Source organism: Haliotis rubra, unplaced genomic scaffold (genome assembly GCF_003918875.1).
Source record: "Haliotis rubra isolate DU_JTF1 unplaced genomic scaffold, ASM391887v1 Scf868, whole genome shotgun sequence".
Taxonomy (NCBI): Eukaryota; Metazoa; Mollusca; class Gastropoda; order Lepetellida; family Haliotidae; genus Haliotis; species Haliotis rubra.
In genome coordinates, this window is record NW_025767599.1 from 416,158 (window position 1) to 432,134 (window position 15,977).

Consider the following 15,977-nt stretch of genomic DNA (forward strand, 5'->3'; position numbering starts at 1 on the left):
CAGTAGGCGTAGTGTTGTCCACTACCACCAGGTTCTACAGTCTCCAGTAGGCGTAGTGTTGTCCCTCTACCACCAGGTTCTACAGTCTCAAGTAGACGTGGCGTTGTCCTCCACCACCAGGTTTCTACAGTCTCAAGTAGACGTGGCGTTGTCCCTACCCACCCCTAGAGTTCTACAGTCTCAAGTGGGCAGACGTGGCATTGTCCACTACCCCCAGGTTCTACAGTCTCCAGTAGACGTGGTGCTGTCCACTTCCCCTAGGTTCTACATTCTCTAGATTCCTGCTCCAGTGTGCATTTCTTTCCCAAATTTGAAACATAGATTACATTTCAGATTCCCAAGCAACAGGAACAATGAAGTTTACCTTGATTGCCATCCTTGCTCCCTCTCGCTTTACGTTGTTAATACCATGGCTGCGACAACAACAACAGCTGCAGCAAGTAAGTCATCTTGATCTATGTTTCTCTTGGTTATTAGGGCTTTTGGAGGACTAAACTCAGGAACCCGTCAAGATCCGGGTTACAATTGTTCTTCAGTATCCCATGCTTGTCGTAAGAGGCGACTAACCGGATCGGGTAGTCAGGCTCGCTGACTTGGTTGACACATGTCTTCGAATCACAATTGCGTATATCGATGCTCATGATGTTGATCACTGGATTGTCTGGTCCAGAATCGATTACATACCGCAGCCATATAGCTGGAATATTGCTGATTGCGGCGTAAAACTAAACTCACTGACTGACTCATGATCACTCACTCACTCACTCACTCACTGAATCGGCAGATGTCAAACATCACGCTGTTCGCTAGCTCAGTCTTCATAGGTGAGACTTTGAATCCTGATTAATAAATTCCGGTGAGTGAGTGAATTTAGTTCTACACCTCTTCTAGCAATATTCCAGCAACTTCACGACGGCGGACACCAGAAATTGGGTTTACACATTGTACCCAAGTGGGGAATCGAACCCTGGTCTTCGGCGTGACGAGCGAACGCTGTAACTACTAGGCTACTCCACCACCCCGGTAAACAGAGAAGTGTCCCGTAAAAATACACTACTGAAAAGAACAATCGATTTGTTGTTGTTTTTCTATTTTCACTGAGGACCATCAAACAATCTTTTCATATTCTTTAATTATGCACACACAGGTTCTGATTCAGACAAATATGGATACAACACCGACAACAATTATTGAGCATGTTTCCGGAACATCCTTTCAAGTAAATCCATACCTGTACTAAAAGCAGCATAAATCTAAACTCACTCACACTGTTTCCAATATGTAGTTGTCATTTATAATTGTTAAGGGGCGGTATGTAGCCTAGTGATTAACGCGTTCGCTCGTCACGCCGAAGACCCAGGTTCGATTCCCCACATGGGGGCGCGGTGGGCGAACTGGCTAAAGCGCCAGGCTAGTGATCCAGCGAGCTTGAGGTGACGGGATCGAGCCCACCTGTGACCGGGTGTAAAAACCTTGGAGTCAACTTTGTGTGCAGACTCCTTCAGTGTTGTCACAACCCCTAGTGTACAGTACACAACCCTGTGCACTTATAAGAACCCACGAATCCGTTGGTTTATGACCAGATGGTGGCCACATGAATACGTGCAAACACCCAGTTGCGGGTGATATTGCTGGAGTATTTCTAAAAGCGGAGTAAAACTAAACTCACTCACATATCATTGTTACCGATTGTTCTCAAACTTAAATAACGTTGGCTTAACGACCTGCTCTCATCATTCAGCAACAACGGCCGCTGCAACGACAGCCGCTGGGGGGACGACCGTTGCTGCGACGGGGACGGGTTCTACAGTTGCTACGACCACCGCCGGAAACGTAAGACTTCCATAAGTTTTGCAACACATTTCTGTTCTGACATGTGAGATTTACAGTTGACGTTGTCGCCAATACATTACTGTACTATACAGACAACTACTGTTTACTTCAAGACTACTATACAGACACTTAAAGTTTACTTCAAGGCTACTATACAGACAACTACTGCTCCCTTCAAGACTACTATACAGACAACTACTGTTTACTGCAATACCACCAATATACAGACAACTACTGTTTACTGCAATACTACTATACAGACAACTACTGTTTACTTCAAGACTACTATACAGACAACTACTGTTTACTTCAAGACTACTATACAGACAACTACTGTTTACTTCAAGACTTCTATACAGACAACTACTGTTTACTTCAAGACTACTATACAGACAACTACTGTTTACTTCAAGACTACTATACAGACAACTACTGTTTACTTCAGGACTTCTATACAGACAACTACTGTTTACTTCAAGACTACTATAAAGACAACTACTGTTTTACTTCAGGACTACTATACAGACAACTACTGTTTCCTTCAAGACTACTATGCAGACAATTACTGTTTTACTTCAAGACTACTATACAGACAGCTACTGTCTACTTCTAAGACTACTATACAGACAACTACTGTTTACTTCAAGACTACTATACAGACAACTACTGTTTACTTCAAGACTACTATACAGACAACTACTGTTTTACTTCAAAACTACTATACAGACAACTACTGTTTTACTTCAAGGCTACTATACAGACAACTACTGTTTACTTCAAGACTAATATACAGACCACTAAAGTTTACTTCAAGACTACTATACAGACACTTAAAGTTTACTTCAAGACTACTATACAGACATCTACTGTTTACTTCAAGACTACTATACACACAACTACTGTTTACTTCAAGACTACTATACAGACAGCTACTGTCTACTTCTAAGACTACTATACAGACAACTAAAGTTTACTTCAGGACTACTTTACAGACAACTAAAGTCTACTTCAAGACTACTATACAGACAACTACTGTTCCCTTCAAGACTACTATACAGACAACTACTGTTCCCTTCTAAGACAACTATACAGACAACTACTGTTTACTTCAAGACTAATATACAGACAACTACTGTTCCTTCAAGACTACTAAACAGACTACTACTGTTCCCTTCCAAGACTACTATACAGACAACTACTGTTTACTTCAAGACTACTATACAGACAACTACTGTTTTACTTCAAGACTACTATACAGACACTTAAAGTTTACTTCAAGACTGCTATACAGACATCTACTGTTTACTTCAAGACTACTATACAGACAACTACTGTTCCCTTCAAGACTACTATACAGACAACTACTGTTTACTTCAAGACTACTATACAGACAACTTCTGTTTACTCACAAACACTTCCATACAGACAACCACTGTTTTTTCCAACACAGTACTATACAGACAACTAGTGTTTACTTCAAGACTCCTATACAGACAACTACTGTTTTGTCCAACACACTACTATACAGACAACTAGTATTTACTCCAACACACTACTATACACACAACTACTGTTTTGTCCAAGAAACTACAAGAAAAGCCTTGTCTAGCAGTAACACTAATAGCCGAGACAACGTTGTGCGGTGGATGTTGAGACTATCACTACACATGTTGGGTATCTTTGCCTCGCCGATAAACTGACTTACTTCTTCTGATTAAAGTATTCACCCACTTACTCACAAACCATTTTTCTTCTTGTAGACTGGCGCCACCAACGTCTTCACTCCCATGATGTACGTCGTCGCCGTCTACAGCGGGAGGCTGGCACTGAGCCTGGTCCTGTAGATCTCTATGATAAAGTGGATACAGACATGGACTTCAAATGTACGAGTTATCTTAGCTTCAAATGAACACTCGGCAGCTCTCGGATCTTTCCGTGATCATCGTGTCGTGCCTTGGAATTATCCGAAATGACGAACAGTCAAAACATCACAACGCATGGCGGAAAACCCAGTTTCGAAATGTTGAATATTGACATTTTGAGTAATTTCAAAATATGTGCCATTTTATTAAGAGAAATACCCAAAATTATAAATTCATTTTTACATATCAGTCAACAGACGTATACGACCATCACTCAAGTTTCCATGTTTCCTTGATAACACCGTTCAGTGTATCAGCTGGCAAACCACAATTTCTTCCTGGTCGTCCATTATGTCCGCATCCATTTTTATTCCACGAGTTCAGCGTGTCCATTTTATTCCTAGATTGTTTTGTTATCTGTCAGTTATTTATTTCACCTATCGTGGGGCGGTGGTGTAGCCCAGTAGTTAAAGCGTTCGCTAGTCACGCCGAAGACAGGTTCGACCCAGTGTGAAGCCCATTGCTGGTGGTATTGCTGAAATATTGCTACAAGCGGCTTAACACTAATCCCCACGCACTTACTCACTCACTAACTCCACTTACCTATTGAGTGCTCTTTCACTCGTAAGCCAACGACGCCATTATAATCACTGTAATCACCTCAGGGTTAATTCCTGTGAGTGATGAAGTGACGTACTTCACCATCAATTTATGGCTATGACTTGGTCCCTTTAATTCGTCAACTAACAACGAATATACGGTTTGTTTCGCCACTGGAATCGGTAGTTCTGATTATGATTAAAACAGTTGTTTCACTGTAAAACGCCTCTCTATTCCACACTCAAACATACGCATACACCGTAAGTACCGCAAACACAGGAAATATCGTACACATTGCAAATATCGCACACACCGTAAATACCGCACACACCGCAAATATCGCACACACCGTAAATACCGCACACACCGTAAATACCGCACACACCACAAATATCGCACACACCGTAAGTACCGCACACAACGCAAATATCGCACACAACGTAGATACCGCACACACCACAAATACCGCACACACCGCAAATATCGCACACAACGTAAATACCGCACACACCGCAAATACCGCACACACCTTACACAAGCTGAATACCGCAGATACCTCACACACCGCACTTACCGTTCACACGCAAGTTTATTGGAATGGTACGGAGTGTTGGAAGTGAAAAAGAGGGGTGTGAATACAGTGAAAAAGAGGGGCGTTTGGTTCCGGAATGCCATGCACTCTTTTGTTATATTCAGAACATCCTCTGGCATTCTGTTCTCGTACATTAAAGATATTATGTGCATCTAAAGATCAGTGGTTGTTGTGTTTTATTATGTGTTGTGAAACATTTCGTGTTTAACAATGGTTATTTACAAAGCGTGCATTTCGCGGCTAACCCAAGCCGCCTGTAGTGCGCAAGAAGGTTAACGGTCCCATTCTCACCGGGTAGCCATTCTCTGATGGGTAAACAGAGACAATTTACAATCGAACTCACTTGTCTAGTATGAGACCACATGTGCTTTGTTGTGCTTACATGTGCTTTTTTGTGGGGCAGGACTGAACTATCAGGAGTCAAGCTGACAGACACGGTCACCCACCTAACTGTCCGCAACTAACGTTTCTTAACGTCCACCGATTTGTGACCTGGGTCACGTTGTACATAGCGATCTTAGGGCTAAGGTGACTCCCATACCCTAACATAGACTTGAAGTGAAGTCTTAGTGCTAAGGTTGTTTTGTACAACGGACCCTGGACTCTGAGTACTCGGTATAACCCAGCCGAACATTTAGCCTGGGATCTCAAGATCTCGAATCCCGACCAGACAATCAAGTGATTGAAGTCATGAGCTTTCATATACACAATTGGGATCCGATGCCTTGCACCATCCTGGGACACGATGCTATGCGAACCTGGCTAGCTATTCTCGAAACGTACGTAGCCTTACGAACTTCTCAAGCCCGGTTTAACACATTGGCTACGATCAAAGTCTTAGATCAAATTCTTAGAGCTAAGAACGTTTCGAGAATACGGGCCCTGACCACCTAATCCCGTTAGTCGCCTCTTACGACAAGAATGGGGTGCTGAAGTTTGATAACTTACCAATCTCTTCACAAGTACCATTCGATGATTCTGTATTGATTATGGGAATCACAACTAGAACACTGTGTCTTAACCGATTAATTTAATTGCCTCTATATTACAAGTAGGTGTTACTGTAGTAAGATTCTGTCCCGATTTGTTTTAAAAGGTGATGTATATATATATATATATATAGAGAGAGAGAGTAGAGAGAGAGAGATGGAAAGAGAGAGAGAGAGAGAGAGAGAGAGAGAGAGAGAGAGAGAGAGAGAGAGAGAGAGAGTATTTACCTCAGCACTTTTAACATATATATATATATATATATGCTAGAGAGAGAGAGAGAGAGAGAGAGAGAGAGAGAGAGAGAGAGAGAGAGAGTGTGTGTGTGTGTGTGTTCCTGCTTACCTGATAAACGATACCCGTGAAGAACCCGGTTAGAATTAAGTCTTCAGCAACCCATACCTGTCAGAAAAGGCGACTGACAAGTTCGAGGTGGCCACAGTCGCCAACTTGGTTGACACATGTCATCGCACCCAAGTTGCGTAGAACGATGCTCATGCTGTTGATCAGTGGATTGTCTGACCCAGACTTGATTATTTACAGACTGCAGTCATATAGCTGGAATTTTGCTGAGTGCGTCATTAAACAACCAACCAACCAATTGGTGTTTGGCGTTAAACAACTGTCAAACCAAACCAAAGCTAAAAGAACTTTCCTGTTTACTTGCTGCAACTTATCAAACGATTTTCAAAGTTGCAAATGTCTACATTACTTTCAAGATATCTGCACATTAACTGATATAGCAAAGACAGAGTGAAAACGAGGCAATGTTTATTTACATGACAGATTATGTTGGACATACGCATATATACACTAAAAAGAATATTGCTTGTTCAATACCCATAAGGTATGGGATCTTCAGATGGTAACATCCCTTACTTTAGACATGAATGGAAGCACTTCTCCAAAGGCCCCTTTTCATCTTAACACCATGACTACTGTCGGTTCTAAACTGCAACATGCGATTACATAAATCGTAGTCTTTGTGCTCAGATCTCTTTGTGCACCCGGCCCTGTCTTCATAAAGCATTGAAAAGATTATCATCATTAAACTCCAACCTCCCGATCACACAAAAATACAAAATACAACTCCTCCCAGTGCCTCCAGGTGTCGCTCGTATCTCAAGGTACGAGTGACAATGGCGGCGCTGTGGAGGAACTTGACACAGCCCCTTGTTCCTGTCCACCGCTGGCATACTAAGCTCCCTGCACTGTACTCTGCTTCTGCGTTCATCCCCCTAGTACCATCTGCACATCTGCTATCCACGAAAAGATACAGATGGCATCCGTGAGGTCACTGTGCTACACAGATCATGTATTCTTGAATCCACACAGGCATCAATGCACCAGGGTCCAGGGGTCGAGATACAGAGGTCATATGAGGTCATAAGGTCAAGGTCAGAATAGGTTTGTCTGAAGCATGATCCTGATGAACTCTTCTTTGTCAATGACGCCGTCTCCATTGACGTCGGCTTCCTCGATCATCTCCTGCAGCTCCTTTTGCGTGAACTTTATGCCCACGTCTCGACACGCCTGACGCAGGTTCTCCTGGGAGATGGAGCCTGAGCCGTCTGTAAGGCAGAGGGGACACATGGAATTAGGGGAGCAACTACAGTCAAACACTCTTGTGTCGAAGTTAAAGGAACCGACGTTACTACTTCGAGTTACCCAAGGTTCAACAAAACCGCAAAATGATGACTCCATCAGGAATGCGCAGGGACCATGGTTTTGCTTCGAGACAGACATACGTTTGACACGTCAAAGTTCGACTCAACGGTGTTAACTGTATTTCATTTTCAGTGTGAGCGTGCATCCAGGGCGTAGCTACCATAATAACAAAAAGCCTGGGCTTACACATGATTGTTGTTGAAAAGTTTGGGAAAGTCCTCAATACTATCTAAACTAAAAGCTTTGCATCCTATCGGGCTTACACCAACAAAATGGCTTGCTACGCGCCTGGCATCCTCAGGGTCTGTTCGAGATCATTTGAGCTCCTGTTTTACTGAAAATTTAATCAACAAATGTCTAGCAATCTAGGGAGAAAATACTCCACAGCTTTCTTGCAGGTTTGTACAAACTACACTTCGTTGTTTCTATATATAGTAGTTTTATGTCAGCGTTTGAAAGATAAACAGTTAAACAAAACATGCCATAAATTTACCAAAGTCGTAATTTTTGTTCATCAAGGTTGTTTCAATAAGTATACATTCGAACACAGCAGTGTCGAAGCTTAAGGAACCTACGTAAAATACTTAGAGACAATATAATACTTCGACACAACTGCAAGTTCAACACAACACTGTACCAGAATACCACCCAAAGGGCTTGATGTATGATTTTACGTGCGTTTCGCGGATCAGCCTACCCTGAGCACATCTGTACACGTCAACGCGTTCTCATAATCGATAAACATACCAAAGATCACATGAAAACGGGATTGCTGGAAAATAAGACATTATTGTCTTTACAAAACGAACCATGAATGCATATGTCCCTTGTCACCTGGGCTCCTTTTCAAGTTAGATAGATTTATTTGTTTGTATCAAAATTATATAAATTCAGAGACTAAACGTTAGTCCAAGGTGAACGTCTAAAACCTTCATCACCTCGGGTTTAAGCTCACAGCGTGAAAAAACTGAATTACGTGTACTTTTCAAACTGTCGTATTGATTCCTTACAAACGAACCATGAATGCATATGTCGAATACTCATCTGTGTCGAACAAGTATTTCTAAAGAAATTTTAAAATACACCATAGAACACCTGATTGTTCGAAAATATGACATTATTGCGATAACAGACCAGGTATGACTGAATATATCGAATTATCACCTGTGTCGAACATGTTGAAGCCCTTCAGTATTTCCTCGTACACATCTCTGTTGTCTCCCCTGCTGGTCTATCACAGTCTCCAGGAACTCGTTGAAGTCAATCTTCCTGGAAACAAGCAAAACACCATGGTCAATACGTATATGTAACGATCACAGAAATACGTTTATTCATTGGTTGTTTAATGCCGCCGCACTCAGCAATATTCCAGCTATATGGCGGCGGTCTGTAAATAATCGAGTCTGGACCACACAATCCGTTGGGGTGGGGGTAGCCTAGTGGTTAAAGCGTTGGCTCGTCACGCCGGAGACCCGGGTTCGAATCCCAACATGGGTACAATGTGTGAAGCCCATTTCTGGTGTCCCCCGCCGTGATGTTGCTGGAATATTGCTAAAAGCGGCGTAAAACCAAAACTTAGTCAGTCAGTCAGTCAGTCACAAGTTGAATGGGGTGGTAGGCTAGCCCATTGGTTAAAGCGTTCGCTCTTCACGCCGAAGACAGGTTTCTGGTGTACCCCGTCATAAATGATAAGTAGTATTCAGGATTCTGTGATATTATTGTGCTTAGTTAGATATCTATCTATTGCTAAATAGACGGGAGAAAACAGAGGTAAAGCCATTCGTGACCAACTCGTGTTATTCCGGGACAAGCCGAATAGCGGTTACGGAAAGGGGCGAGTGGTGACGAATGAGGTAAAGCATCGACAGAGTTACTTCCCTTTGTTGCATATCCTTACCAAAAACATCTGTGTGTTTACATTAGTTGTAGCGTACATGAAGTCTTTTTGACACTTGTTTCTGCTGTATAGAATGAAACATATCTATCTGGGCGATAGGGTGGATACGAAAACATTTGCTATATATAAGCAGGGGCTGTAATTTGTGATCTTCCTGGGATAATAAACATAATAGAATACAGGTGTGAAATTCCAGGTATTCATTTCAATTCTCAAACATTAAAATAGTTACAGGTTGTGTAAATTTAACCTTAAAGCGAAAGATTCCACAAAGAAACCTGCTCGTGCGCTTCACAGATATAAATACCACTGACTTCTTCCCTATTCTATACATAAGCGTCGACCCACCCACCTTCTCGCCTGGTTTCGGGGTGGGGCAAGATAGTCCGGCTTGAGGGGGTCAACCGGGCCCACTGGCGTCTCCACCTTTTCCCCTTTCTTTTCCTTTTTCTTTCCTTTCTTCTTCACGGGCATCGTTTGTAGTATTCGTCTCTTTCCACGAGGTTGATCGTCACTCTGAAAAGCCTTTGTTGTCAGCCTTGGGCCGCCATTTTTGAAACAACTTGTGTCGCCCTAGCAACGGGGCAGTGCGTGTACGGGTCAGCCTGCCCAATGGGATTGTTCACAGATCACTGTGTACTATTTCTGATGTGAAAGCAAGCATCTGTAAGTCCATTTCCTGGAAGAAAAAATGACCCCGACAATAATCCTCGCCAATAACATTATCCACCTCATGGCTTGACAGATTCAAACTTGATATTTTCATGACTTTTGAGATATAGCTTTCACACTTTGCTAAGGATCAAATCATGGATTCAACAGAAAACTATGATGTGTGGTCAAATTTGGTTTAAATATCTAAGCCCATTTTAAGCATGGATCCTTGGTTTCAGTTTGTTATTTTATCTTGTGGATCCCATACCTGCTATTGACAGGTGTGTTCTTGTCACTGGCTCGTTCCATGATTTGCAAAATGGTTGATTGGTGCCTCGAAAACCATTTTTATGGTCACTCATGTATCAGGTGCATAAGGTTAGATTAAAGTGACTGTTTGCCTAAATAGGGGTTACCATATTATCATTTATCCAGTTTCAAATGGATACAATTTCAAATTATGAATCTTTGTTGAAGTAACGTTGTGAATTTGTGTGATCCTTAGCAAAATGTGAGTAGTATATGTTCTAGACCACTTTATATGCACGGAACATTTGTGCAATAAAACATACTATTGGATAACTTCATTTTTTCTATGTAATTTGTCTTTTAGCATTATATCAGGAAACTTAATAATGGAGGCATTTAATATTACAATGGCACCAAGGACGGTTACGTCAAGGGGGTTCAATATCAATTTTAAGTATGCCATTAATAAGCCATTTTCCAGTTTCGCGAAATAAGTTCGTTTAGAGTGATGTCCCTTTGCAAAACCACGTGACCCCGGGCAAACTGTCAAAACAAACGGCTGTCAAAAATTTGTAACCTGTTTGACCGTCCAACGACCTCTATCCGACGTGATACCGAAAGAAGCTGAAGATGCCTTACCACCACTCTTGCTATGGCTTGTGTAAGTCTGACAACAGGTACAAGGATCGCCATGAGATGGAAAACGTGTTTTTTCCATTTTCCGAAGCTGAAGAGTCAACCGGAAAAATGTTTGAGGTTGACGAGGGCCTGTCAGTCGAGAGGGATTTGATGTCAAAAGCATCACGAGGGCACACCTTTATTTGTTCCAAACACTTCGTAGGTGAGTTTTGTATGACTATGCTACAATATATGTGTCCATCAGGTGAAATTTGAAATTGTAAATATATCGTCAATGCAAATGATTAAGTTTTCGGACAATGGTAAAAAAAAGTGGCTACATGGTGTAAAATAATGTACCTATGTATAGTTTTAAACTGCCTTTTAAGTCCGTGTGAACTATAATTGATTTATAAATATCCTGTCAGGTGGCCATGGACCAACTTTGGATTTCCCAGACCCTGTCTCGGTAACCTCCACGCCCTTAAAGACCAGACCACCGCCTCGACAAAGACAGGGCAGATCCAGTGGCCTCTTAAGACCCCATGCAAGAAGAGAATGGTAGAGAGATGATGTCTTAACTACCAAATGTATGTATGTTCAAAAGATTATAACTTTAGCATGTTGCTTTATAAATAATCCATTCTCACATCCACTTGTTTTTGATTGAATGTCCTCTTTATGAGATAATTTAATCTGAGTGTATATCTTCTGTTATAATATTCTTTTGGTCTAAGTATGTTAATATTATTCAACAGGTGAAGTTCAGATGGGTATGGACATTGTTGGTCCAATGACAGCTCTTGCTGACCACATATACAGCACTGTCAAATCTACTGCTAATGCCTCCACACAAACAAACTTGTGTTTTGATGACATCAGCACATATACAGATGATTTGCTGCAGAACCCCCAAGAAGCTGACCAAAAATTAACGATGGATAACATCACAAGAAACAACAAAAAGCAGCAAGTTTTACACTGGTACATATATTACATGTTATTGTGTTTAAATGTATATACAAACAAATTATCAGCATCAATTAAATAACTAAAGTATTACATTGATGAATCATGTTGCACTGTAACCAAAAATATCAGATTGAAAACACCTTTTCCAAAAACGTTTATATGAATACTTAACATTTTCGTATGCTTTAACTACCGGTACATAATGACTGTTGTATGTTGTGAACTGAAATAGGGAATATTCAACTCAATTATCAGCATCAATTAAATAACTAAAGTATTACATTGATGAATCCTGTTGCACTGTAACCAAAAATCAACTTCTCATTGACTGACTTCGGCTTATGTATACAAAATTCCTTCTCGAGTCATCGTGTGTATTTTGTATGCCATGACCAGATTGTCAGGTATTTCAAACTTTGAATTACCAAAACAGATACCCCAGTAAATACATGATCACACAGTATTTCCAATGAATTCCTTTGAATTTCAATGGGAGCTGAAATTTTCGATTTCTTTCTAAGTTTACTTTAGGTTGGAAACATGTACATTTACGTAGGTGGGGAAACACATGTAAATTTCAAATTTGCAAATGTTTACACACCTTAGATATTAATGTATCATACCAGATTTCAGGGGTATGTATATGAACGAGTTCATACACTTTCATGTTACCTGTGCTCAAGCAGGATGATGATATGTTTTCATCATCTGAATTACTTTAGGTTTATGGAACTTTATTTTCACACATTTTAGTACGTTTGAAATCAACGTCCACGTGACCTCATAATTCTTATCACCAAAAGAGCCTGACAAAGAAAGCAAGTATTACGCAAGCCAACACGCCTTATTAAGCTGCACTCGCTCTTGCTACCAGTATCAGTTACGTCTTGTCTGTCGTGTTGGCGAATCTTGTGAGGTGCTTGTTTCGAGGGCGTAAAAGGTTCAGTGGTGAACAAAGGGCGATGAGGTGCCTCTTTGTCCGCTCAAGTGTCCCTAGCTGTCCCAATAGAGATAGCACGTTATCTCTCTTAGAGCACAGCCATGTATGTAAAACGTACAAACTCGTAATTTCTTAAGTCTATTCAGCTCACTACTGTAAAATATTGTTTGGCAGTACATTAATGGAATATTATTGCACTGCATGTGACCTTTCTTAATAGTCTCACAGTGCCGGAACCACATTTGTTTCACTAACGCAAAAGTATGCGAGAACAAAACAATGCCATATCAAATTATATATTCTGTGAGACGATAAACTTCAGATTGTGAAAGCAAATGTCACACAAGTAAATGTGATGTTGCATTGCTGTGTACCTTTACCCGTTGGAGAAATCCTTCTCCAAAAGATATATCTTCCGTTGTTTGGAGCAGACCTATATGACTATTACGCCCCAGTGCTGCTAAACAACTCATAGACTATCAGTCTGACATAGACACAGACCTCACATGTTCAAGTTCACATCTGATAGGGGCCGAAAATATTGATTCCGACATGAATGCTATATCATATTGGGTTATTGTTTTTCTAAGTAAGTGGAGGGGGCGGTGGGGTAGCCTAATGGTTAAAGCGTTGGCTCGTCACGCCGAAGACCCGGGTTCGAATCCCACATGGGTACAATGTGTGAAGCCCATTTCTGGTGTCCCCGCCGTGATGTTGCTGGAATATTGCTAAAAGCGGCGTAAAACCAAACTCAGTCAGTCAGTCAGTCCTAAGTATGTGGAGTGCCTTCTACAATATTGGGAAATAAGTGTATCGCTGTCCTTCTGATATTCCACGAACGAAAGCTCTGCCCATTTCAGGTACAATGTAGTAAATGTTACAGAATAGTAGGGAATAGTCTTAAGACTTTTCAACTTTGACCAGAATTCTTCGAACTTGTAACAGTCGTTTGAGAAGATCAAAGAGAAAGGGGTAGTACTCGATGTATCTGACGGACGTATATAGAGATATAGAGAACGTTCGAAGAATGTTACTGTATGCATACAATAATTGAAATACCGATTATGATTAAAAGTACTCTCAGTCTGATAGCCAGAGAGATTATTGTGAAAGATCGCGAGTATGTATCATCATAAACAGCCCAAGATAAAAGTAATGTCATTCATCCCATATTATATCCCTTCTATAGACACGGGACATACAGGTAGGGCAAACACTTTCTTCCATAGGTATCTGCCGGTTTCACGCTACATACATGTATTCAGATTATTGAGAAAACCAGCGACGCAAGTTCTCCTCCATCACACGTATAATTATATAGATACCCAGTGATTAGTGATAGCGTTGAAGCAACTTATTAAAAGTTACGACAGACACTATCAACTGCAGTAGTACTGCCACACCAAGCATCGTATTTATTACTCTCTTACATAAGGTGAAATATCACAGGGTTGTCATGGTAACGATAATTTGGCATACTATTTATTGTCTTACTCTTTAATCAGCGATTAGAATTTAAATCAGTTTTGAGGAGGTCAGCATGTTAGGAGAAAAAGTTGTAAAACAGAAAGTATTGTGATCGTATCTATTGGCCTTTGTAAAAGCAAGTTTCAAGCCACCTACATAAAACCTGTTTTCATGATAAATATCTGCTAATCCGTGGCATGATTCCGACCATATCATGAGCATGTGTTTGTGAATCATAATCAAATAGTGATGTTACAAGGCGTCCATGCCGCGTCAACAACACATGTAAACGCACGAGAATTGCAATACGGGCCCCTACACCAATAATACTCCGTGACCTGGAGACACATGTGTTTGAGCGCATGTAGGGACGTAGTCTGTCATACAGACCCTGAAGCAAATATATCAAGCCCACGCAAGTCTAGAAAATGTGGCAAGTCTAGATTTCCACAGCTTCAGGAGAATGTCTCAGGGCTCCTTTTTATAATATTTTTTCATTTTACTATGAACTGTTTTCTGTAAAATATATGTTCATTTCAGAGACTAGTTGTTCGTCTAGTAGAGACGGGTAGAAGATAAAAAGACAAAACGGATACTCGTGCTGTTATACTTTTTTGAATTATATGTAAACAGTCGTTCTTGCCTGTATATGTATATTTTCCAGTTTCAACCAAATGTACATTCCGAAGGATATCGAAATCTAGGTTAAGCTATTTGAATCAAATTTACAATTAAAAGACCCAAACAATGATTTGTTGTCCAAATTTTAGTTTTCCATTATCTTGTCCCCAGTCTGTATCCACAGTCACAGAACGATATTATTTCCCCTTCCCTTAGCCCTTACTGTAATATGTATACTGCAATACTGAATATGTTGCACGTATACTACACAATGTATTATGCATGTATTCAATGCTATGCTAAGCAATGCCCACTCGTATTCAAGATTACGTGTAGGAGAATGTCCTCAAACTCGCGATTAGTTTCGCACGTGAAGCAGAGTTCGAGGCCTACGCGAGTTTGAGAACTTTCTCCTACTTAAAACAAAGTTCGACTACTTGTTCGTGCGCATCTAATTTCTATGTTACTCTCAAATGCTTGCCATGGTCTGAAAACGTGGTCGCCTGAACGCAGCTTAACACGAACAAAACTATGGGAGTGTTAATGTAAATTGAGAAACAGCACGTACATCTTGCTCGGGAAACTGTGCCTCGCCTAAACGCAGCTTAACACGAACAAAACTACGGGAGTGTTAATCGCATGAAAATTGATAACTTGGCACGTGCATCATTCATTTTGCTTGAACTGCTGGTTTGTTGGGTTCATAATGGAAACCTCTGATTCAGATATGGACATTTTTATTACGCAAAACATTTTTTCTCAAAATTCAGAAGTTGTAATCAATTCTGACTTTGAAGATTTACTTAATACCACTATTTCAGAACCAAAAGACACCCACGATTTAATTTTAAATGTTGACTGACATTTCCTCTGGTTCAGATGATTATTTGTTTGGAAGCAAGTCAGGCTATTGAAGAAAGCTTATATAATTGTGGGCGTCTCTGGGGGTTAAATAATAAATTAATATAACAGCTTCATAGCGGGTGGGGTGGGGTTAGGTAGTTGGGTGGGCGACTG

The 15,977-nt window shown here is 40.8% G+C and overlaps 1 protein-coding gene and 1 long non-coding RNA gene across 2 annotated transcripts in view; one reads left to right on the top strand and one right to left on the bottom strand.

Moving 5' to 3' along the window:
- The window catches only part of LOC124263120 (facilitator of iron transport 3-like), a 61,570-nt gene extending 57,538 nt beyond the window's left edge, over positions 1 to 4,032 (top strand). The window contains exons 3-4 of the mRNA XM_046697683.1: positions 1,742 to 1,833; positions 3,594 to 4,032. Of these exons, the coding sequence (XP_046553639.1) occupies positions 1,742 to 1,833; positions 3,594 to 3,677 (176 nt within the window). The 3' untranslated portion in view covers positions 3,678 to 4,032. The remainder of the gene's footprint in view (positions 1 to 1,741; positions 1,834 to 3,593) is intronic.
- Positions 4,033 to 4,747: 715 nt separating this feature from the next.
- LOC124263115 lies at positions 4,748 to 5,203 on the bottom strand. Its single transcript, XR_006894769.1, has 2 exons — positions 4,879 to 5,203; positions 4,748 to 4,824 (listed from the first exon to the last, which is right to left on the bottom strand). It is a non-coding gene; the product is annotated as an uncharacterized LOC124263115 (long non-coding RNA).
- Positions 5,204 to 15,977: the final 10,774 nt, after the last annotated feature.